Source organism: Megalops cyprinoides, chromosome 17 (genome assembly GCF_013368585.1).
Source record: "Megalops cyprinoides isolate fMegCyp1 chromosome 17, fMegCyp1.pri, whole genome shotgun sequence".
NCBI classification, from domain to species: Eukaryota; Metazoa; Chordata; class Actinopteri; order Elopiformes; family Megalopidae; genus Megalops; species Megalops cyprinoides.
This window is the reverse complement of record NC_050599.1, coordinates 5,412,935-5,438,754: the sequence shown is the minus strand read 5'-3', so window position 1 is coordinate 5,438,754 and position 25,820 is coordinate 5,412,935. Positions and strand designations below refer to the sequence as shown.

General features: G+C 39.7%; 5 protein-coding genes across 5 annotated transcripts; 2 read left to right on the top strand and 3 right to left on the bottom strand.

The window, feature by feature from the left end:
- Positions 1-990: 990 nt before the first annotated feature.
- On the top strand, positions 991-2,019 carry LOC118792363 (trace amine-associated receptor 13c-like). The gene has a single exon (XM_036550196.1). The coding sequence runs from the start codon at positions 991-993 to the stop codon at positions 2,017-2,019; it is 1,029 nt and encodes a 342-aa protein (XP_036406089.1).
- A 6,467-nt stretch (positions 2,020-8,486) lies between these two features.
- Positions 8,487-9,500, top strand: LOC118792362 (trace amine-associated receptor 13c-like). The gene has a single exon (XM_036550195.1). It carries the CDS (start codon positions 8,487-8,489, stop codon positions 9,498-9,500), a length of 1,014 nt encoding a protein of 337 aa, XP_036406088.1.
- Positions 9,501-12,415: 2,915 nt separating this feature from the next.
- On the bottom strand, positions 12,416-13,429 carry LOC118792181 (trace amine-associated receptor 13c-like). The gene has a single exon (XM_036549934.1). The coding sequence runs from the start codon at positions 13,427-13,429 to the stop codon at positions 12,416-12,418; it is 1,014 nt and encodes a 337-aa protein (XP_036405827.1).
- A 4,097-nt stretch (positions 13,430-17,526) lies between these two features.
- Positions 17,527-18,567, bottom strand: LOC118792361 (trace amine-associated receptor 13c-like). Its single transcript, XM_036550193.1, has one exon. The coding sequence runs from the start codon at positions 18,565-18,567 to the stop codon at positions 17,527-17,529; it is 1,041 nt and encodes a 346-aa protein (XP_036406086.1).
- A 3,549-nt stretch (positions 18,568-22,116) lies between these two features.
- On the bottom strand, positions 22,117-23,157 carry LOC118792360 (trace amine-associated receptor 13c-like). The gene has a single exon (XM_036550192.1). The coding sequence runs from the start codon at positions 23,155-23,157 to the stop codon at positions 22,117-22,119; it is 1,041 nt and encodes a 346-aa protein (XP_036406085.1).
- Positions 23,158-25,820: the final 2,663 nt, after the last annotated feature.

Below are 25,820 nucleotides of genomic sequence, written 5' to 3'. Positions count from 1 at the left end.
AAGACAAGCTTTGTACAAGAGTTCATGGCAACTGTGGACTAAGCAAAATTGTGAACAAAGGGTAGGGCTTAATTACAGAAAATGCAGGTGAAACCAATAACTAATTAACACCTGTGAAAGAAACTGGCTAAATGAGACACAGAACCCGGGAAGTCCTTGGGACAGGTACTTTCCATACCTTTCCCACGCACTCCACACTGCTTTACATGCCGGCACTGGTGACAGCTTTCCTCCTTTTTGGCAGTGAACTACACACCCCTCTAGATCTTGTGCCGTCACCAGAGGCAGGCATACTAACATGCATCACTGAGGGCTATGAAGACAGCAACAACAAGAACATGTATGTAATGTAGCATGCTTTGCAAGGTTTTCACATGGCACTGTACAGGGGTTTTCTGCTTGGAATCAAAAAAAATCCACGGGTTAATAGTGGAAAAACTAAAAAGTATTCCTTGGCTGCTTACAAAGAGCCTATCAAGTGAAAGAAATAAATACCCATGCGAGAGAACTGTGATTGTGTGAACCACCTTACATAAGGAATCGTGCATGCATATTACAGAACAAAAACATGATTCCGTAAAAGAGGAAATTCTTTATCTCCGTAAAGGAGTACCTCTGTATGTGGTGAAAGCGGTGTTTGTACATGATACACCATCTCCCAAATGTTATCCTTAAATGTTGTTATTACTAGATTGCATCATTGATCTTTCCCAATTTCCCACTGGATTCTTAATCCTCAGCCCAAAGGGTTGCATAAAATTGGATAGGGATTGATCAACAACCAGCAACACCAAAAATAATGGCAATGCCACAGTATAAATATGACGCTACACTTAGTACTAGAACATGAGGGAAAGCTGCAAGACTTGTCACATTACACCTTATAGACTTTTCATATGGTAGTGCTTCTTTCCTGATTAACGCATCACATATGATGTGTCCCTGCTCTTTATTTCCTCAGTCAGGAAAGAGGAACCAGTTTCTCGATTTATGAATCGCACAGAATTTTATCAAGAGGAGTTCTGTGCCAAGTCCTCCAACTCATCCTGCTTTCAGAGGGAACCAACTACAGCCGTTGAAGTGCTGATGTATTCAGGTGCAGCCGCAGTTGTGTTACTGACAGTGTGTGGAAACCTGCTGGTGATCATCTCCATCTGCCACTTCAAGCAGCTCCACACACCAACCAACCTCCTCCTCCTCTCCCTGGCTGTGGCTGACCTTCTAGTTGGAATAACTGTGATGCCTTTCCACTTTATTTACGCAATACAATCACGCTGGTGCTTTGGGACAGTATATTGTATATTTTATAATGTTGCTTCCTTTTCCCTGGCTGGTGTATCGATCTACAATGTTGCTTTCATAGCAGTAGATCGATATGTTGCTGTGTGCAACCCTTTTTTCTACTCCAGAAACATCACAGTGAATGTAACTTTGAGAGTAATATCCTTTCTCTGGTGTTATTCATTAATCTACAGCATAATTATACCTTATTTTAATGGGAATATCACCAATATGACTGAAAATGCAACATGTTCTGAACAGTGCTCTGCCATCCTCAGTGAAATATCTTATATGTATAGTTATCTTATATTTGATTTTATAATAGTATTTATTGTGCCATGTATGACAATGGTAATTATGTACTTGAAAATGTTTGCCATTGCTAAAAAGCATGCAAATACTATTAGGTGTGTCAGGGAACAGCATCATTCAAAGGACACAAGTAAAATGAATTATTCTGCGGCATCTGAAAGAAAAGCAGCTAAAAAGCTAGGTATACTAGTGTCTGCATTCTTACTGTGTTCAGTACCTTACTTCATAACTGCATTCCTTGAGCTTTATGTAGATAAACCATCAGTGTATCTTGCAGTTGTGCATATGCTGGGTTTGCTATATGTGAATTCTTCCATCAATCCAATTCTTTACGCTCTGTTGTATTTGTGGTTTCAGAAGTGTGTTAAACTCATTGTAACACTTAAGATATGTAGCTCAGAATCCTCACTGATAAGCGTGCTTTGAACTGCATTCAAATAATGCTATATTTTCTTTACGTTAAAATGAAAGAAGCTACATACTGTATGTGACAGGTTCTTTATTATTTTGTACTGCAGTACAGGTGAGGACTCCTAACACAGGGCATCTTACAGCAGGAGAACTCTGATGTCTGTGATGTTGTTGATTAAAATTTAACCCAGCAAAGGGCAAATTTCACAGATATTTTACAGAGCAATACCACTCAGATCTGCAAGATGGATTTTTCCTCTCTGTGATGGCATGATTTTACTTTTCTATGATGACATGTACACTTCAACCTACCTATTAACCTATTGGATTAATAATGTTATTTCTTAGGATGTGCTGTATATGCAGAGTTATTTGCAAGTGAATAAAACAGGACTTTGAACCCTCTGGAGGTGTTTTGCTTTCCCAAGCAGTACTCTTTCTTAAAATATGTCAGAAAGGAGCTGCTGTTTAGTTACAAAAACAAAAAGGAATCCAATCCTGGACATACCAAGTGAAGGAAGGAAGGAAGAGGACACGTGCCAATGGTGATCATTCAGAAATACAGCATTCCGTGTGTGTGTATGTGCATGTGCATGTGTGTGTGTGAGTGTATGCATGTGTGTGTATGCATGTGCGTGTATGTGCGCGTGTGTGCGTGTGTGCGCATGTGTTTGTACAGTGTCCTGCACAGACTGTCAAACTCCTGACTAATTAAGTACAAAAACAAAACAGAAAAATGTTTCTGATTGAGTCATAATGAATTATTTTTCTATTCAAAAATTATCAGTCCAAAAACAGCATTGCAAGGAGGAAGGTCATACTGTTCGAGGTCACAATACAGTTGCTTAGCAGATATTTTATCCAGAGCAACTTGCATGGGTTACATTTTAGTAAGTGAGGCGATGCAGATTCAGCACCTTTCCCAGGGGTACAATGCTTTGCCAAGAAACTGAACCAGCAACCTGTGGCTTATGAGCTTTTCTCTTTACCTATATACTACACAAATAATGAATTTATTTTCACTTAACAGTGGGGTCCCATTTACTCACACATTTCAGCAATCTTTTAATTAAAATGAAGAAAAAAAAAATTACATTGGAAGTTCAATGGAAGCTTGTCTACCTAATGTCTATAGAGGCACCTGAAGGTTTACTGTGTGCCTGTGTGTGTGTATTTGTGTGCATGCGCAATAGCAAATTATTTATCACACGTCATACAGTATATATTTGCTAATTGAATGCTAGAGAAAATGTTGCATGTCTTGCACCCAAATATTGCAAATCAAGGCAGTCCATTTTTTTTTGGTTTTTATGCACACTTCCTCAGAGGAAAAAAATCAGCTGAAAGAAAACGGCCATATTCTGAAGTGTCAGTTCCGTAAGCCGCAGATGAGGGTGAAGTGCTGTGTATGCATTGTATTCCTGGCCCACACTGATAACTCTGTGAATGCAAATCATATTAAAGATATCTCATTAAGAACTATAATATATCACAGATACATGTGGGGTGGCAGTGTAGCATAGTGGTAAGGAGCAGGACTTCTAACTGAAAGATTGCTGGTTTGATTCCCCGCTAGGGCACTGCTGATGGGTCATTATGTCATTGTGCCAGCTCTATAAATGGATAACATGTAAAAATTGTAACCTATGTAAGCTGCTCTGGAAGAGTGTACATAGAGCATCTACTAAATTACAGTAATGTAATGCTTGCTCTAATCCAACAGCTGAAATTACTGACTGCTGACATATCCCCCAATATGATCCCAGTTTGGGATCCAAATTAGTAGCCTTATGCATAAAAGTACAGAAACTTACACAGTGACACACCAGTTATGTAGTAGATTGTGTGCATACAAAGATAATGGTTGTTGTGCAGTTGTTCAAGTGTCGACTGCAAATTGACTGTAGCAAAAAACCTCATAAACCAATGTCAAGCAGGATCTGGGCAAGAAATCACCTGATCAGTACTATATATAGGGATCATTTTGTTTTTAACTGTCAGATACTGGCCTTCTTGGTAATTTCATGCCAGATTGTGAATTTAATATGACTTCATTGGCTAATGCAGCCATATTGTTTCTTGTAGCAATTAATGTGGAGCTCAGAATAATTATAAATGTGAAAATCCCATGCAAATCAGCCTTAAGTATCATACATTTCCCAATAGCACCAAATCATCAGTTTGGGCATCCATACAAATTACATTTTCTAAACTACATATTTAAAATTGTAAAAAAAAATCAATATTGTCAGCCCCATCAGTGTCATTTTATGATTTGATCTTCCTTTATGCCTTTACACGTCTGCACAGATTTAGACAGTTATATTCAGCTACCCAGGTTTCATAGCAAAGTGTAAGCACTGTCAGGAGCTGTGGGAGACCCCACTGACCTCCCTGACCACCCTCAGCAGCAAGCAGATCACAGACACAAAGGTAAGCAACCAGTTTCGATCTTTATTACAGCCAAATTCATGAATTATACATATAACTGCAATAAACAGTGTAGCATAGTGGTGAAGGAGCAGGACCTGTAACCAAAAGGTTGCCGGGTCAATTCCCTATTGGGGGCACTGCTGCTGTAGCCTTGGGCAAGGTACTTAATCCACAATTGCCTCAGTAAATATCCAGCTGTATAATTGGATAAAATTGTAAAAACCTGTAATTGATGTAAGTCGTTCTTCATAAGAGTGTCTGCTAAATGCCAATAATGTAATGTAATGTAAACAACTACACTCTAATCACCCTCCCTGGGGACCCAGTGACACAGGCAAGCACACCATTTCCCCCACAAGACATGCACAAAATAAGGCTATGGCTCACCAAAGCACAGCACACAGCACAAGGTTCAGCACAAGGTTCACACCCAATAAAACAAAATAGAATTGAATTTGTTTTCTTTATTTAACTGTTAAATGAATTAATAAGCACAAGAAATTTTCACTGATTTCTAGCATTACAGACCCATTGGAAAACATTCTTAGTCAAGTGTAGTCTCGCTACACTTTTAAATCTCATAATGTTTTGCACAACATTTTTGTTTCATATAACAGAGGTGGCTTTTCGTGGCTTAAAAAGTGCTTATGAGTTTTCAGATTTCAATGATTCATTACAACCATATTTGGTACTGTCAGTAAGCTGACAGTTGCCACCGTGTTGAGCCTCTCATTGAGGGATATTAAATGCGAACCACAGGTGCGTTGGGGTTGTTGGAAGATTGCTGCCACCGAGCTGGCAGAGCTCGTGGCTGTACTGAATTTTGATTACTGGGGGTACAGGTATAAAAAGGTGATGATTCAGACAGCTGGGGAACGGATGGCTCAGGGAAAGGAAGACTCTGTTTGCTGGTTTTACTGGGGGAATTATTTTTGTTTCGTTTGGTTATTTTTTTTGTTGCTTTTTTGGTTATTTTTCGTTTCGGTTTGTTTCACGTATCAGCAGGGTTTCTTCTTCCTTTTCTAATGTTTTTGTTAATGCTAAGTTTCGTTCGTTCTTCCTGTTTCATTTTGGTTTAATTTGGGGAGGAATCCCGGGAGGGGATTTCATTTTAATTCACAGTGCATGTGTGGAGTGACGGCGGAGCGCTGTGGACCTGGACCGCCTTGAGTGACGCACGGAGCGGGCAATACAGCGGAGGTCGGCTGGGGAAGGAGAGGGGAAGAGAGGCTGTAGAGCGGCAGAGCAGCAGATCCCCAGGCTGGGCAGGAGGTGGATCGGGGCGGTGAAGGGGGGGGGGAGGAAGGTTAGGAGGGGAAGTCTGCGGAGCGTGAGCCGTCCACCCATGAATTGTGGCAATTTTAATTAATAGTTTTCATACCTGTACTTCTGGTGTCCTGGTTGTCTGTGGCGGGCGGATCCATTGGGGGGACCTGTGCTGGAGTAGCAGGGGCCAATGTTGGCGGCTCCAGACACCCTTCAGTTTTGGCGTAGTCAGCAGGATCCGCCCTTGTTCGAAGCTGCAGACACCATGGATGGGCAGGATGGGGCAGCGCGCGGGTTCCTGCTGGGCAGTGATGGTGGTCTGATCGTGCTCTGGTTCATGTACGCCCCGTGGGTGCCCAAGTTCTCGGACAAGGAGGGCTCAACTAATATCGGGAAATGGCGGGCACAGACACAGGCTATGCTCCAGGCACAGGGGCTCACTGAGGAACAGCGGGTGGATTTCGTGATGGGGGCTCTGGTGGGGCGTGCCCGGTGGGAGGTGCTGTTGGTTCCGGCTGAGCGGGGGAATAAGGTGGCCCTCGTGAGGGCCATTTTGGAGGAGCTGTTTGCCCACCCCGTTCCTCTGGCTGTGGTCTGCACTCGCTTTTTCGGTGCACCCAGGGTACAGATGAGACCCTGGAGGCATACCTCCTGCGGCTGCGGGAGGTACATGTGAAGTGGCGGGCCCGGGAGCCAGGGGATGCGGGGGCTGAGGACACGATTCTGCGGGACGAGTTCCTCCTGGGCTTACGGGGGAGTCCGTTAGGCAGGAGCTCTAGCAGCAAGTGAGGCGGCAGCTGGCCCTCACGTTTCGTGAGGTGAGCCGGGAAGTCTGTGAGCTGGAGCTGGAATTAGGGGGGGACAAGGGGACGAGGGGATGGCCTGTTATTTTTCTCGTTCCCAGCCCTCCAGGATGCCTGTGGTTCCGTTGCTGGTCGGGGACGTGGAGCGATGGAAGGAGGAGGTGCGGACAGAGCTGCGGTGGGAGCTCCAGGAACAGATGGCCACGCTGGGGAGGACCCTACTAGGGGAGATTCAGCAGCAGCTCTCGTGGGTCCCAGGCCTCCAGGGGCGATGCGGCACCCAGGGAGCAGGTGCCCAGTGGGACCGGGCCAGGGCGGAGGCCGGGCCGGTTCCGGTGGGACGCTGAGGGCCGCCCCATCTGCATGGAGTGTGGGCAGTGGGCAAAACAGGCAGTTTGAGAAGATATCCTTTAATTACGGGTCCAAACACACAGGCAAAAATCGTAGTGAAAAGAACAGTCCAAATCGGTAACCCAAAAATTCCATAGGAAAAAACTGAATCAAAAACGGCAGGCGAAAGAGTCAATCAGGGACAGGCAGAGTCAAAAACCGAATGGATCAGAACAAGTAACTATCAAAAGGTAACAACAACACAAGAACAAAACTGAGACGATCGGGCAAAGAGCAAAGGAAACAGCAGGGTATGTATACACGGGCTGGTGATGAGTTAACAGGGAACAGGTGTACAGGATGGGCTTCAGATGGTGGGTGTGGCAGCGGGCAGGTAGGCGGGACAGGTGGGCAAAGGCTGACAAAAAAAACAAAAGCAAGACAAAAGCAAAAACAGAGCAGAGGCCTTTGTGAGCAGAACTATTAGCTGGCCAGAACAGCAGTATTCTACATCAGAAAAAGAGTGCTTAGCTATTATTTGGCCATTGAAGTGCACCAGGCCCTATGTGGAAGTACCTGTATGTGGGAGTGTAACTTCTAGGCCTCTTCTACAAACATGTCATGGAAATGGCTACCTGCTGGAGATGGGAGGCCACTGCTGCCATCACAGCTGTAACGTTGATAAATAACATTATTGGTTCCCATGGGACACTGAAGTACCTGGTCTCTGACAGACTCACAAGGAGCAGGGAGAATCCAAGTACTGACAAGACATGACTCAGGACACAAGAGGTATGATTTAAAGAAAGTAAACTTTCCTTCACTAGAGACTTGAGAGAAACAAGACAGGTTAGGTACAAGAGTTTTCACACACTAAGCATGGCATCTCAAGGTTGAGCAAATACGTAAACAAAGGGCAGGGCATAAGTTACAGAAAACACAGGTGAAACCAATAACTAATCAACACAGGTGAAAGACATAAACTAAATGAGACAGAAAACACAGGAAGTTATGAGGCCATCTGGTGGCCAACCTGGGAAGCAGCAGTCATATCCGTGACAGAGAGGGGCACACCTTAGTGGAAAAACTAAAAAATATTCCGTTGCTGCTTGCAAAGAGCTTATCAAGTGAAACTCCTGAAAAATACTGAAAGAAATAAATACTCAGACGGGAGAACTGTGATTGTGTGAACCACCTCACATACAAAATCATGCATGCATATTACAGAACAAAAACATGATTGCATAAAAGAGGAAATTCCCTGTCTCCATAAAGGAGTATCACTGTATGTTGTGAAAGCGGTGTTTGTACATGATACACCATCTCCAAAATGTTATCCTTAAATGTTGTTATTACTAGATTGCATCATTGATCTTTCCCAATTTCCCCTTGGATTCTTAATCCGCAACCCAAAGGGTTGCATAAAATTGGATAGGGATTGATCAACAACCAGCAACACCAAAAATAATGGCAATGCCACAGTATAAATATGACTCTACACTTAGTACTAGAACATGAGAGAAGACTTGTCACATTACACCTTATAGACTTTCCATATGGTAATGCTTCTTTCCTGATTAACACATCACATATGATGTGTCCCTGCACCTTATTTCCTCAGTCGGGAAAGCAGAAACAGTTTCCCGATTTATGAATCGCACAGAATTTTATCAAGAGGAGTTCTGTGCCAAGTCCTCCAACTCATCCTGCTTTCAGAGGGAACCAACTACAGCCGTTGAAGTGCTGATGTATTCAGGTGCAGCCGCATTGGTGTTACTGACGGTGTTCGGAAACCTGCTGGTGATCATCTCCATCTGCCACTTCAGGCAGCTCCACACACCAACCAACCTCCTCCTCCTCTCCCTGGCTGTGGCTGACTTTCTAGTTGGAATAACTGTGATGCCTTTCCACTTTATTTACTCCATACAATCACGCTGGTGCTTCGGTGCAGTGTATTGTTTATTTTATAATGTTGCTTCCTTTTACCTGGCTGGTGTATCAGTGTACAACGTTGCTTTCATAGCAGTAGATCGATATGTTGCTGTGTGCAACCCTTTTCTCTACTCCACTAAAATGACAGTGAATGTAACTTTGATAGTAATATCTTTTCTCTGGTGTTATTCATTAATCTACAGCATACTTCTTCTTTATTTTAATGGGCTTCTCACCTATATGACTGAAAATGCTACATGTTCTGAACAGTGCACTGTTGTCGTCAGTGACATATCTAGTATTTTTGATTTCATAATAGTATTTATTGTGCCATGTATGATAATGGTAATTATGTACTTGAAAATATTTTCCATTGCTAAAAAGCATGCCAATACTATTAGGTGTGTCAGACAACAGCGTCATTCAAAGGACACAAGTAAAATGAATTATTCTGCAGCATCTGAAAGAAAAGCAGCTAAAAAGCTAGGTGTACTAGTGTCTGCATTCTTAGTGTGTTTAGTACCTTTCTACATAAGTACATTCTTTGAGATTTACATAGATAAACCATCAGTGTATCTTGCAGTTGTGCATTTGCTGGCTTTGCTATATGTGAATTCCTCCCTCAATCCAATTCTTTACGCTCTGTTGTATTTGTGGTTTCAGAAGTGTGTTAAACTCATTGTAACACTTAAGATATGTAGCTCAGAATCCTCACTGATAAGCGTGCTTTGAACTGCATTCAAATAATGCTATATTTTCTTGACGTTAAAATGAAGGAAGCTACATACTGTATGTGACAGGTTCTTTATTATTTTGTACTGCAGTACAGGTGAGGACTCCTACCACAGGGCCTCTTACAACAGGAGAACTCTGATGTCTGTGATGTTGTTGATTAAAATTTAACCCAGCAAAGGGCAAATTTCACAGATATTTTACCAAGCAATACCACTCAGATCTGCTAGATGGATTTTTCCTCTCTGTGATGGCATGATTTTACTTTTCTATGATGACATGTACTCTTCAACCTACCTATTAACCTATTGGATTAATAATGTTATTTCTTAGGATGTGCTGTATATGCAAAGTTATTTTCAAGTGAATAAAACAAGACTTTGAACCCTCTGGAGGTGTTTTGCTTTCCCAAGCAGTACTCTGTCTTAAAATATGTCAGAAAGGAGCTGCTGTTTAGTTACAAAAACAAGAAATCCCATTTAGGACATACAAAGTCAAGGAAGGCAGAAAGAGGACACCTGCCAATGGTGTATATGTGTGTGTCTATATGTGTGTGTGTGTGTGTGTGTGTGTGTTTGTACAGTGCCCTGCATAGACTGTCAAACTCCTGATTAAACAGGCACAAAAACAAAACAAGTTTCTTTGTTGAGTTGGATTACTTTTCTATTTAAATAATTATACGTCCTAGAATAAGACACTCTGTGGAGGAGAGATGTATGCATATACTGTAGTAAGGCATGCTAAGACATCAGCATGAATGCAGGCAATATTAAATTTACTGCCAGCCAAACAGCAGGTAGTGATACTTTAGGCCAGGGGTGTCCAAACCTCTCCTGGAGGGCCACTCGTCCTGCATGTTTTAGATCTCTCCCTGCTCCAACACAGCTGATTCAAATGATCAGTTTGTTATTCAGCAGCTTCAGGAGTTCATAACAAGTTGATCATTTGAATCCGCTGTGTTGGAGCAGGGAGAGATCTAAAACATGCAGGACAAGTGGCCCTCCAGGAGAGGTTTGGATACCCCTGCTTTGGGCCAATATATTTTATTTTACAGAATTATTTTTGTAAATGTAATGTGTAAATACTCTGCCTCTTTTTATGCAGTCATAGTGGTGTAATGACTGATATAACTGTCATGTGAACCTGACAACCTGAACCCTTTCATTTGACACTATAAAAACAGGTTTACGTGTAAATATTTTTTTACATGATTGTTAAATTTATTGTTGTTTTTATTAAAACTAAAAATTGCATGTGAATGTCTTGCACAGTGCTTGATATTGTCACCCTTTTGATCAGTGGATGACGGAGTGATTTATTAGTGCTCCATACTGTTTGAGCCGGTCCTTTTTATTTTTCACTTTTTACAGCCAAGTAAATTAGTTTCTCTTTATTCCATTACATTACAGTGTTATCCATTTATACAGCTGGATATTTACAATTGTGGGCTAAGTACCTTTCCCAAGGGTACAGCAGCAGTGCCCCAGCAGCGAATCGAATCAGCAACCTTTCAGTTACGAGTCTGGTTCCTTAACCACTATGCTACACTGCCACAAAACATAACGTAAAACCGAAGGCTACACACCATCAAAGGTCAGCCAACCACACTGAGATGTGCATGATGTAATGTGCACATCCAACAGTTGTAATTGCTGACTGCTTGCATGTCCCCAGATGGGAATTAGCAGCCTAGTTTCTTACACATTGGTACACTAAATAAGTAGTACTTTGTGTGCAAGCAAAGCTAATGGCTACAGAGCAGTTGTCCGAGTGATCATTGTAAATTAACTTTAGCTTAACAGAACTTACAAATTTACATAGTCATACATAGTGTTAATATTGTTTTTAATTGTCGTACACTGGTCTTATTAGCAATTTATGCCAATTTGTGAAATTCACGCATAATGTTGGCCATATGTTTTTTTCTTCCAGCAACTTTGCTATTAAAATAAAGCTCAGAATTAGGCCAACCCCATGTAAATCAGCTGGAAGCATTAAATTCCCTACTAATTACCATTTCTGAACTACTGTATATCAATTTAAACACTGAAAAGAAATGCAATATAATGGCCAAACCATAAGCTCTTCTTACATATAGATGTCTGCAACACTAAACTTGGGGCACCACTGATGTAGCATGAAAGTCATGATTGACACAGAGCAGAGGTCTTTGTGAGCAGAAGTATTAGCTGGGCAGAACAGCAGTATCCTGCATAACTCACTCACTCATCCACTAATCAAAAAGGTGACATAATCAAGCACTGTGCAAGACGTGCACATGCAATTTTTAGTTTTAATATAAACAACAATAAATTTAAAAAAACATGCAAAAAATGTGTTCCTGTAAACCTGTTTTTATAGTGACAAATAAAAGGGTCAGGTTCACATGACAGTTATGTCAGTTATTATAGTCATAACTCATCTTATCCTCCTGTCAAACGGTGAAATCATCCAGCTCACGCTATGCCTTTAGTATATTTCAAATGATAACCTTAAAAAAGTTTCTGTTTAATCAGGAATAAATAAAAGGGTCAGGTTCACATGACAGTTATGTCAGTTATTATAGTCATAACTCATCCTCCTGTCAAACGGTGAAATTATCAAACTCACTCTATGCCTTTAGTATGTGTCAAATGATAACCTTAAAAAGGTTTTTATTTAATCAGGAATATTAATAGATATAGAAGACACTGTACCAGGCCCCACGGTATGGGTGTGCTTAGGGGTTCATTGCACTATTCAGCAGCCCATTTAGCAGATTTGGAATGATATTACTTCTGAAATGTATGAGGAATTCACCCTGTAAAGGTAGTGATGTAACCATATTGCAACAACATCACAGATGTCAGAGTTCTGCGGTTGTGGTAGGAGTCACATTTGCTGGTTTCTTTAATGTAAAATAGACATTACATTGCTTATGTGTCCTTTAAAAACACATTTATCAGCGAGGATTCAAAGTTACATATCCTACACGTTAAAATGAGTTTAACACACTTCTGAAACCATGCATAAAATAGGGCATAAATGATTGGATTGATGAAAGAATTTACATATAGCAAAGTCAATATATTCATAACTGCGAGATACAAAGAAGGTGTTCTTATGTACATAACAATGAAAACAGTTATGTAATAAGGTAGTAAACACAACAAAAACATGGACACTAGAATACCCAGTTTTTTTGCTGCTTTTCTTTCAGAATTCATTTTTTCTGAATCCTTTGAACGATGTTGTTCTTGAACACTCCTAATAGTCTTTGCATGCTTTTTAGCAATGGCAAAAACCTTCAAGTACATAATTATTATTATCAGGCATGGCACAATGAATGCTATTGTAAAATCAGCAACAGCCCATTTTTCACTGACTAGAGCAGCACACCTTCCAGCACATGTAGTATTTTCAGTCATGTCAGTGATGTTTCCATTGAAATAAAGAAGAAGCAAGTTGTAGATGAATAAAGACAACCATATCATGGATATTAGCTTCAAGGTTATGTTCACTGTCATTTTGGTGGAGTAGAGAAAAGGATTACAGAGAGCAAAATATCGGTCCACAGCAATGCAAGCAACATTATAAACTGACACACAAGTCAGGTAGAAGTTAGCTATATTATAAATGGTGCAATATACTATGCCAAAGCACCAGCTATATTCTATCACCCCAGTGAAATAGAAAGGCATCACAAGTACTCCAACTAGAAGGTCAGCCACAGCCAGAGAGAGGAGGAGGAGGTTGGTTGGTGTGTGGAGCTGCTTGAAGTGACAGATGGAGATGATCACCAGCAGGTTTCCACACACTGTCAGTAACACAACTGCAGCTGCAGCCGAATACATCAGCACATCCACTGTTGTAAGAGACAATTTTTCAAAACAGGAGAAGTTGGAGGACTGGGCACAGAACTCCTCTTCTTTAACTTCTGTGTGATTCATAAATCAAGAAACCAGCTCCACTTTCACTGATTGATGAAATGACCTACAGTTATGTTTCATATATGATATATCAACTAGGCAAGACTTTTTCAATGTGAAATGTTTGTAATATGTAATGTTACAAGTCAGACAATGTCAGAGTCATCCCTTATTGTCAAGGACTAACCGAAGAGCCATACTTATATTATGGCACTACCATTATTTTTTGTGTTGCTGGTTGTTGATGAATCCCCATACAATTTAATGTCACCCTTTGGTCTGGGGATTGAGAATCCAGTGGGAAACTGGAAAAGATTAGTGATGCAATCCAGCAGTAACAATGGCAGAGAAAGTGTCAAAAGAAGCAAGTATAGAACAATCTCTGACCACCAAGTTATTTAATTATTGCATTAATTACTTCATGATTTAACAATGCTTACATTTTTTCATTTGACTGAATTATGAGTTATGTTATTTCAACATTTCACAGCATGTTTATGTATTTATTTAATTATATGATTGTGTATCGATGATTTTTTATTCAGACAGGTTTTGTCCTGATTTCTGCTTTATAAGGCCAATAAAATAATTTCCATGAAGAAGGGACGAAACATCATTTCTAATTACATTACAAAACATATAACACACATTTTGAACTGCAGATTAGGGTCACACTTTTACTGAGGCTCTTATACATCTTGTTCTATGTTCTGTTGTTGTTCTGTATTTGTTTTGTCAGCCAAAAGTGGTATATAATGTCTCTTTGGCCCTGTTTACACTGTTTTAAAATGTATCTTGGGTGATCAGATCATGAGTGGACAGCCAATACACATCGCCGTTTACACCTGTGTCTAGCATGCGTCTCCAAGGGGTCCAGCTGACTACTTGTGTTCAGATTTCGTTACTGCCTACATCACCCCACCTACGTCAGTCTCTGTCGCCAGATTTGTTTAGCACGGGCTAGCTAAGAAAACAAACATTTTTCAAGAACTAATATACTAATGTACGAGCTATTCCAACTGTTGAGAATAGCAGGACAAAGTCATTTGCGACTTGCAAAAGAGCGCAGGACAAGAAGAAAAAGGAATAATGTTAGAAAAGCATTTTTTCGAGCGTTGGCGCGCTGTCACCAAAACAACCACCACGTCCTGCATTGATGACGTATTTTCCCAATACGTCCTTTTCGGGGACACATTCAGGACACATTAGCATTTACACTACAAAAGATATGTGGTCAAATGCGTCCCAGACCACCTCGGCAAGTGGTTTGAGTGATCGAATTACAATGCGTCTTGGTGGTCGTTTACACTTGTATTTAGCGCTGTCCACTTGTGATCCAATCGCCCAAGACTCATTTTAAAACCAAGTGTAAACGGGGCCTTTTTTTTCCCCTGACAACAAATTGCATCACTCAACACATCTTTTTTTTTTCAAACAGATCAAGAAAGAAACACAATTTTACTATTTTATCAAAACTAATATTGAATTTATTTATTTATAAATGTGTCAGTTTAGACCTTACAATGTAGAACGGAACATGTATGTAAATGTAATGAAACAGACTGGGATCCAGATGCGGTTACGGGATTTTAATGACAGAATCCAAGAACGTGGTCGGGGACAAAACAGGTCAGCAACAGGAATCAGAAGCACACCAGTTCAGAATCCAAAAAAAACACAAGCAAGGTCCAGCCAACAGGCAACAGGTCAAAAACACAGGAATAGCACAAACAAACGGCAGAGAGCAGGCTCAGTATAGGCACACAAGAACAACACCTCACAAGGAGGCAAACTGAACTGAGTCCTTAAATAGCCAGGCTTGATGATGAATGGGTTACAGGTGTGCTTCAGTGGGAGTGGTTGAGCCAGGCTGAACTGGACGTGGTTGGTCTGGCTGAGCTGGCTGAGCTGGGCGTGGCTGAGCTGGCTGACTGGGAGCAGGTGTGACAGTGAAAAGCACATATTTATTTCAACTGCTATTGATTGATTCAAGTTGATTCAGTTGATGTTTACAACTTTAAACATTTAATTTTTTATTTATATATGAATTCATTTTAATATATATTTGCATACTGATTTATTTTGTAGTGTTGTGATTCACTTCAATGCATGTTTACTTAGATATATATAATTACTCATTTTATTCGACATTCATTTATTTAATTCTGACATGTTTTACATAGGAATGTGCGCGAGCAATGAAACATGAACTACATTATCATAATTTCAGTTCTTCCTTCAGTTTGAGTATTTTGTATTGTTTCTATTGTGTCCACAAATACAAAACAAAAATGTTAATTGTGACGAACCATAACATAGTAAGCTACTGAGTAAAGTGTAGTCAGTTTTAACTTTAAAGTCCTTGGTATGTGTCGACACCCTCCAAGCGTCGGAGTGTCCGTAGCGGCCGCTAATTTGTAAATATTGCGCAGACGTGAATAACATGTGACTGGCAGTTGAAAATCAGGAAATGGACATGCAAAGCCCTCACACATGTCAGCAATCCAGGACATACAAAGTGAAGGAAGGAAGAAAGAGGACACGTGCCAATGGTGATCATTCAGAAATACTGCCTTCCGTGTGTGTGTATGTGCATGTGTGAGTGTTTGTATGAGTGTGTGTGCATGTGTTTGTACAGTGTCCTGCATAGATTGCCAAACTCCTGACTAATTAAGTACAAAAAACAAAACAGAAAAAATCTTTCTGATTGAGTCATAATGAATTATTTTTCTATTCAAAAATTATCTGTCCAATAATAGCATTGCAGAGAAGAAGGTCATATTGTTCAAGGTCACAATACAGTTGCTTAGCAGATATTGTATCCAGAGCAACTTGCATGGGTTACATATTTGTAAGTGAGGCGATGCAGATTCAGCACCTTTCCCAGGGGTACAATGCTTTGCCAAGAAACTGAACCAGCAACCTGTGGCTTGTGAGCTTTTCTCTTTTCTCTAACCTCTATACTACACAAATAATGAATTTAGTTTCAGTAAACACTGGGGCCCCATTTACTCACACATGTCAGTAATCTTTTGATTAAAATTCAACAAAAACAAATTACAATGGAATTTCAATGGAAGCTTCTCTACCTACTGACTATAGAGGCACCTGAAGGTTTACTGTGTCTGTGTGTGTATTTGTGTGCGTGTGTGCGTGTGTGTGTGCGCGCACACATGTGTGCAGTAGCAAATTATTTATCACACATCATATATATTTGCTAACTGAGTGATAGAGAAAAGTGTTGCATGTCTTGCATCCAAATATTGCAAACAAAACAAGACAGACCACTGTTTTTTTGTTTTGTTTTGTTTTTATTTATTCTTTTTTTAAATTTTGTAGTTTCAAGTTTGTAAATTCAGATACTCATACCCAGAGTTAAATTAGTCCAGGATGAATTGTGCAGTGAAAAAACAAAAGTCCCAAACAGCCTCCACAATAAAAAAGTAAATAAATAGGCTAAAATGACAAAGTTGCACAGATATTCACAGGTGAAATTCCAGTGCTTAATTTCAATATTACTCACTCTCACTGCATGTTGCAGCTTTTAGGAAAATCTGAGGAGGACATGTCAAAATGGCTCTAATTTAAGATAATTTATATAACAGAATATAATAGTTTAAACCATTTTACGATGGTGTAGATGGTCTTGATGACTCCACAGTGAAACAAGCATTGCTTAGATTATTTTAACAACACATGTTAATTCTTGGAAAGGTGATTTTGATACTGAAAGAATATGGCAATGTTTTAGACTGGAGTAAATATTATCTCTGATAGTTACAATAGTACCCAATTGCCTTCTTTTCATTAGAACAGAAAATAGTGGATCTGTTCCTCTGTATTTCAGGATATGAAACTAATTGCCTGCAGGCCATTTTGCTAACAAATTTGTGCCCAGCATTTTCAGATATATCCTAATAACATCCCTGTTGCTCTTCAGACACAAGACTATATTCAGAAATGTAAGGTAAACCCAGTTACTGCTTAAATTGTGGCTGGTTTACCAAATTGCACTAATGAACCAATGGCAGGCAGCCATTTTGCTGCCAATCTGATAATTTTAACTTCAGTCACATTATAGGACATGCATGTATTGTGGCAGACCATCTCACCAATAATCATCTTTCAGAAAATACATGTATATTTGAGGAGTGTGGAGTAAATATCTTTAAAGTGACAATAAGTGTCAGTGTCTTCTGGAACCAAGGATAAAATAAAGCATAGATGATAGGATTTAAAGTAGAATTGAAGTAACCAAACCAGAAAAGTACATCGAACACCATGGCCGGAGTGCCAAAGTTATTATAGGGATCAACTAACGAGTTGATAAAAAAAGGCATCCAGCAGAGAATGAAGCCTCCCACAACAATCCCCAGTGTTTTCGCCGCTTTCCGCTCAGAGCTCTTTGAGAGCCCGCTTCTACTTTCCTCATTCAGATGTTTTTTATGACTCATGTCTTTGATCTTTCTCACATGCTCCCTGGCTACCAAAAATATTTTAGCGTACAAACCCACCATAACGGAACAGGGCACAAAAAATGCAATCAGGGTATCCAAGATCCCCCAAAAAGCGTTAAAAAAAAGCAAGCAAATACTAAAGCAGTGCACAGTGGAGATGTACTCATCCAGTCCAGTCTCCCTTCCGTTTGAATAAAGAAGTCCATACGAGTATATAGCTGCAACACCCCAGCTCAGAGCACTCATGAGCCACGCAATAGTGATGGTTATTGCTGTGGTGTAGCGTAGAGGATTGCACACCGCCTGATAGCGATCTATGGCAATGAAAATCAGATGAAAAATTGAGACGGAGGTGAGGAACATGTCAAAGCTAGAGTGCAGCAAACAGAAAGTATCTCCAAAGTACCAGCAGCCCTCGACGGACCGGACCATGCTGAAAGGCATCACGGTTACCCCGAGCAGCAGGTCCGCCAGCGCCAGAGACATCACCAGTACGTTTGTTGGTGTATGCAGCTGTTTAAAATGCGCGATAGAGATGATGACTACCAAGTTCCCCAGAATCGTAATCACCATCCCTGTCACAAAGAAAATGTACAGGATGACCTGGGCTGTGATGGATTGATTGTTGCCAGTACAGGATCCATTAGCTGTTGAATAACAGTACTGTTTTTTGTTTTGCTCATGCTGTGCTGCAACATCCATTGCTTTAACACACCCTCTTCTCCTCGCCCTCCCCAAACCCTGTGAAAGAGCACAGAAAATCAATGAATAATATCTCACAAAGCAAATATTTCTTTTGCTCGGTTGTTGTACGTTGTAATTCATACGAATGTGACTTACATGGTGAGGCAACAAATGCAAGCCTCGAGGAACATGGGCCTTATTTATACGCTTGGGACAGAAATATTGCCTATGACAAAGATCTCCTTCAAAAAAAAAAAAAACATGTTATCGATAGAAAATTTGTTAATACATACAGGAATATGCTGATGTAATTGGCCTGGGAGGATAACTGTCTCCTGTGCTTGTGAGCCGTGGTAGACAGGAGCAAAATGCATAGGAGACTCTTGTACATGCTGAAAATGAGCCAACAGGGAGAGACTAATTTCAAAAATCACGATTGTTTATCTGTCACCCTAAATGTCTATTTTCTCTATGAAACAGTGATAATATACATGAATTCATAAATGTGTTCTCCTTATTATGAGGTGCCGTGTGGTGCATAAGTCAGAATTATACACACGTATGAAATGCTCACACATACGCATGAAGCCTTGCACGTTCATCTGAAATGCTATCTGCCTCTTATCAGACAGGATAAGTAAGGTAATGTCTCTACACACATATCAAACAGTAGTGAGTACTGTGGATGCACTTTGGAAGTGTGAAAAAGATGAGTTTACATTAACCTCCTTGGCTTGTGCTTAACTTTAATGATGTTAATAAAAAGAAAGGTCTTATAGAAAGAAAGAATAGGTCTGCCTGGTGTTTATCTCTGCAATGTAGCTAGTAGTAGCAAGCTAGCTACTGTAATTATCTTTTAACTTACTAATAGCTAACCTAGTTAGCGAGCTAGGCACAATGAATTTGACCAATCATGGATGGTGGTGGTGCTTTCAAATAAGCAACCCCACTTAGAGAGTAAGCAACCCAGCAACCTCACTTAGAGAATAAGCAACAAGCACTACATTCTCTCTAACAAGTGAGAAATGTGAGCACTGTTGTGAGAGATCTGTCTCTTACTGAAGAGGCCAAGTAAGTTTACATAAACTTCTCATTTTCACTCTTCCCAGTTGGAATGCACAGTCACTGCCCTTGGTATGCGTGTGGAGATGGTGACTGCAGCTGAATGTGAATAGGGGAATCCTCAACTTTTCAACCCTTCGACTTTTTCTCAGAATATTATTTCCAATTTTTTCTTTGTGTGCATGACCACACAGAGCCGATAGGAGGGAGCTTGAAACCAAGGCACTCAGCATGTGAGACTGTGGTGTTTCGGTTCATTTTATTTTGTTATTTTGGGAAGTAAATAGGCCTGGAAAAGTGGCACAGGCCAATGCTACACTGCCCCCCTATTGTTTTCTTTGGGATAAATCTTTGTGCTAAAGATAGTGTGCTGGCTCCCTGGTTGCAGTACCTCACACTACCCATAGGGTGTTGATAGTGGTGTTGTGGGCCAGAAATAATTGCATTCTAAGAAATCGATGTGCTTAACAACTGAGTTGCCAATCATGAGCACCTCTGCCAATTATGAGCACTAACAATCTTATTATGATGCTGACTTAGAAGCTAGCCTTCTTATCCCCCAACTTATGTGCAACCTTAACAAAAAGAGCAGCAGGGCAAATCCAAGTGTGGAGATGGCTCAGCAAAACCTTGGGTTCAAAGAAAACAAATTTCCTTTAATGGAGACTCAAGAGAAAACAAAACAGGCTCGGTACAAGAGTTCATTCACAACAAGCAACACGTGACTGAGTAAACCTGTGGACTGAGGGCAGGGCTTAAATAAAACACAGGAGAAACTAATGACTAATTAACACATATGGAGGACATTTTCTAAATGAGACATGGTACACAGGAAGTTATGAGACCATCTGGCAGTCACCTCAAGGAGCACCAGCCGAATCCCTGACACTTAATGTGTCTGCAGTCTGACAGACACATTGGTGGTACAACTTCAAAAAGAAAAATATTGCAGAGAAGAAATGAATCACAGACCTCTATTACCAATCTATTATCTTTTATCTATTGTCTATCCATATTTGTAATTAGAATTGATGAGGAAAGTGCTACTTATAAGGTGGCTTTCTGGGAGAAAACAGCCGAACAGATACTAAACTTCATTAAAATCAGGTGCAGTGTGAGTTTCAGTGAATTGAAACCATGGGTAAAAGAAAGGTCAGCAAGGTGGATTCAGGCCAGGCTATATTTTTACAGGTGAAAATGAAACATTCCCTTCCATCAGTTAATGCAGTCCAACAAGTTTTTTTTTAATTTTCTTTTTTTGCATTTTTGTTGTTTGGACTTGGGTTTCTGTGCTATACAAAAAATTATGTGTGTCTGTTTTATTACCACATCATAATAACTACTCCAAAGTTGATATAACAGAAATCAAACACTGTCCAAGTACTCACTAATAAGTAAAAAACATCCTTTCTTTTAATCAATGTCATGGTGTACAGCAAATATAAACACATACCTAGGATACACATATTACACATATACATTACACATTACAAATACACATATTTTTTGAAATTAGTTTTTACAGAGTTTGGTATAAAGCTACAAAAACACATAACACAGTCAATTGTTATGAACACCACATGACAGACAAATTTAAGTAAATTTCACAATTATGAAAAGAAAAACAACCTTTTCAGTGTTATTCATTTCATATTGGCTGAATAGAAATGAAAAGGTTGGTTGGTGTGTATAGCCTACTAGTTTTATGGAAACTTCAAGAAATTCCACTATCTTATAATTTTTGTATTGAACTTCACATACTTATATACACAGAAGTCAGTCCAGGATGAATTGTGGTTTGGAAATCAGCCTTAAATTGCATCCACAGAAATAAATAAATAAATAAACAAATAAACCAGCTAAAATGACACACTTGCACGGATGGTTACAGCTGAAATGAAGAAAAGCTGATTTTCGTAACAACACTACTTTCGAAATTCAGGTGTTGACAGACAGTCAAAATCTGTACACTCTCAAAGATTTATTTAATATTTCATAATAAAGATATAAATGTGAAAGTTTTGGAAGTTATCTTCTCAGTAAAAATGGATTTTGCAACTCCTGCAACAAATCTGCAGGTAAAATGGTTCTAATTTCAAGTGTATGTGACAGACAGGAGATTGGCATGTAAATGATTCGTAGATTTTAAAGCACTGTCAAGCTGGTGCATGTTCTTTTTTGGTTAAATGATCAGTGACTATCACAGTGTAAATCATTCTCTCAGTTGTTGTAAATGACTATTAAATACTAGATAATGAAAAATGTACCTTAGATTTTTTTAACATGTTAGAATTTGGAAGGAAGTTGATTTGACACTAAGGGTTCATGGGAATCTCTTAGAGTACAGTAAATATGATCAATTAACATCTTCAGTGAAACAGAAAATAATCTTAGTAGATAGGATGTTCATCTGTATTTTAAGACATGAAACAAATTGTCCACTGATAATTTTCCTAATATTATTGTAATAATAATGATGTAGTATGGCATATAGCTTACAGACAATCATCTTTCAGAAAATAAATTAATGTTTGAGGAATGTGGATTGAATATCTTTAAAGTGACAATAAGTGACAGTGTTTTTTGGAACCAAGGATAAAACAAGGCATAGATGATAGGATTTAAAGTAGAATTGAAGTAACCTAACCAGACAAGCACATCAAAGACAATGGCAGGTGTGCTAAAATTAGTATAGGGATCAACTAACGAGTTGATAAAGAAAGGCATCCAGCAGAGAATGAAGACGCCCACAACAATCCCCAGTGTTTTCGCCGCTTTCCGCTCAGAGCTCTGAGAGAGTCTGCTCCTGTTCTCCTCATTCAGATGTTTTTTATGACTCATGTCTCCGATCTTTCTCACATGCTCCCTGGCTACCAAAAATATTTTAGCGTACAAACCCACCATAACGGAACAGGGCAACAAGAATGCAATCAGGGTATCCAGGGCCCCCCACAAAGCATTGAACAAAAGAACACAACTACCCAAGCAGTATATGGAAGCAATGTATTCCTCTAGCCCTTTTATGTTGGCCTTTGAATAAAGAAGTCCATACGAGTATACAGCTGCAACACCCCAGCTCAGAGCGCTCATGACCCACGCAATAGGGATGGTTATTGCTGTGGTGTAGCGTAGAGGATTGCACACCGCCTGATAGCGATCTATGGCAATGAAAATCAGGTGAAAAATTGAGACGGAGGTGAGGAACATGTCAAAGCTAGAGTGCAGCAAACAGAAAGTATCTCCAAAGTACCAGCAGCCCTCGACGGACCGGACCATGCTGAAAGGCATCACGGTAACCCCGAGCAGCAGGTCCGCCAGCGCCAGAGACATCACCAGTACGTTTGTTGGTGTATGCAGCTGTTTAAAATGCGCGATAGAGATGATGACTACCAAGTTCCCCAGAATCGTAATCACCATCCCTGTCACAAAGAAAATGTACAGGATGACCTGGGCTGCCACAGTCTGATGGCCTTTAATGCAGGATCCATTAGCTGCTGGATAACAGTATTGCTGTACACTGTCTTCTCGGTGCGCTGAAATATCCATAGCCTTAATGCACCCCCTTCTTCTCACCCTCCCTAAACCCCTGAAAGAGCAAAGAAAATTAATGAATAATATTTCACAAAGCAGTTATTTCTATTTGCTCAGCTGTAGTGCATTGTAATCCATGAAAGAGTCACTTACATTATGATGCATCAGATCTGCTCCTCCTAGAAGAATGTCATTATTTATATACTTTTTCAAGAAATATCCCCTATGAGGTAGTCTCCTTTAACAATAGATCACATGTTATGGATAAGTAATTAATAGAAATACAGATAGGATGAGTAATTGCCCTCAGAGGTTTGGCTGTCTCTACTGAATATGCGGCTCCACACACAGAAGCAGAATGCATAGGAGAATTCTGAAGCTGTCAAAAATGAGCCATCAGGTAGGAACCAAGATCAACAACCACAAAGTGTTTACCAGTCCCTCCACATGTTTATTTTCACCATGAAACAGTGGTAGTTTTAATTGCATTACTGTGACCTGTGGGCTGCCTGAGGAAAGACTGTAGTTTGAAATGCATCGGGGCATAGCTGAAAGAGTGTTTGTGCTGTATGCGAGCTACTGTGTTGTATGTTTGATGAGTTTTATGTTAGAGTGCCTTATTAGCTACTGTAGGGTGGCACCAAAGTTAGTTGAAGTTTGATGTTGACTTTTATCATGTGCTTTTGCGGTTCAGGTGTTCTTGAGGTTCTATACAGGGCTTCAGAAAGATAATAATCATCACAATACCAATGTTTTATTATTTGTATTAGTGTGCATGAGGATTTTGCAACCATGAAACAAATACTATACTTTTGTTAAAAAAAGGGAACTTTGTGAGGCTAGTCCATGTTCTGTATAATCATTTATTGTTATCTTAATGTTTTTGTTTTATAGGGGATGTAGTCATTACTCCGCACCTGAGCAGATTCAGTGGATGGGGAATTGCCCTTGACTCCTTGCCTTTTCAAGTTTTAGTCAACGACCAATCAGGACAGTAATTTGTGGGAATAGGTGGAGAACTTTCTAATGGACACTGAAAAGTCAACAAAGTTTCAGTAATTTTGTGAAATGCCTTCTTCTCAAAAACAAGATGTCAGGTTGCAGCGGGTGGTGAATAGACAATATACAGCAAGCCTACCTTTAAACCTTGCCAACTGTTGTGAGTTGAAGTACAAGGCTATGTTAAATGTTTAAATTGTTGTTATGGCTATGTTGTTAAATTTTAAATCCCAAGGGAATGTATTTCTGAAAACGTTTTGCAGTGTGTTGAAGGTATATGTCTGTATTATTAGTTTTATCTATCATTTGGTTTGGAGTCTTGTGAGCTGGCTAACTTGCTTTTGTCCATATTCAAGATGGTGTCTTCTGTTTTTGACTAGGATTAGAAAATGACTTTCAGTTGGCTAAAATGAACAGATATAGCTATAGGACAAATCAGAATTTTTGCCAACAAAGCTGTTATGCCACTTTCAGATAATAAACAGAGTGTCTGGCAGATCAGCACGCTATTAATACAAACTCACAGATTTTGTGAAAACCCGGTGAAAATTAGACAATACATTTATATTTAGTCAATGTCAGTCCTGTTTGAGATGTTGTTAGTGAGCAGTTTCACCCTGTTATTTATGAGTCTCATAATGTTATCAATTCACGCACTGTAACTGCTCACTGTTCATGTCCTCATGTCCATATGCTAAAATATCGCTGAGTCTGGGAATGTACAACCACATTTCAGAAAGATAGCTAAGCCATCAAAACTGCACAATCCACATTTAACTAGCAAGCTACCTAGTATTTACATTCTGGTCACAATTATTAGCTACTTTGCTACGTGTGAGATATTGTTGAAAGCTTCAAGAAATTTAGTTGGCCAGCCAAACAAGCTAGTAGTAAACTAGTATGTAATATTTAATGCAAAATAACACTTAAGTTATTCTTTAGTTATTGATGAGCATGCTATTGTTAAGCCTTTTTATGTATGTCACAGTACTTCCATTTGTAATAGAGCTTTATGTGTTGCTTGGAGCTAACAACTATAATGTTACGTTAACTCTGTAGTATTGGGTACTAAATTACAGTTTACCTCTCACAGTTTTTGCCATGCAACAGCAACTTTTTTTTGTTTGCAAAATCAATGAAAAGATGCACAGTGTCTTGTGGACATCACTTCCTGTAAGGAAGGATATTCATAACATTATCTATAATTCGTGTTTGCTAGCTATGTAACTCACCGACTTACCTTGCCAGGTTAAGATAAGTTCAACCATACAGAGCAAGTAATGTTTCCAATGTATTGTTTCAATTTATTGTAGTTTAACAATGTAACTAATTGCCTTGGAAAATCATGTGAGAAACTAAATTTACCCATTTTCGGGTCCCCATGCTTTGAAGGTATTGTTAAAGCTGTCACTGACGCATCAAAAGCAATAATACATGGCTGTAGCAGTAGTTTTTTTTTTTTTTGAGTTTGCTAGCTTTGTGATGTCAAGTTGATTTGTCTTAGTAGCTGAATATGAGGCAAAACCAACAATGAGAAGCATACACAAGGGACTGGAGCATTTGCATTGATATGCAACAGGAAAATTAAGATGAAGAAGGAGATAAAATGTGAACAGGATAAGGACAAGTTTGGGTAATTACTGTGTTGCTGCCTTAAATTGTGTCCAAATTCCGTATTT

Bases quoted from the DNA above. Each gene is read 5' to 3' on its own strand.
- LOC118792363 (XM_036550196.1), top strand. From the start codon at position 991: ATGAATCGCACAGAATTTTATCAAGAGGAGTTCTGTGCCAAGTCCTCC.
- LOC118792362 (XM_036550195.1), top strand. From the start codon at position 8,487: ATGAATCGCACAGAATTTTATCAAGAGGAGTTCTGTGCCAAGTCCTCC.
- LOC118792181 (XM_036549934.1), bottom strand. From the start codon at position 13,429: ATGAATCACACAGAAGTTAAAGAAGAGGAGTTCTGTGCCCAGTCCTCC.
- LOC118792361 (XM_036550193.1), bottom strand. From the start codon at position 18,567: ATGGATGTTGCAGCACAGCATGAGCAAAACAAAAAACAGTACTGTTAT.
- LOC118792360 (XM_036550192.1), bottom strand. From the start codon at position 23,157: ATGGATATTTCAGCGCACCGAGAAGACAGTGTACAGCAATACTGTTAT.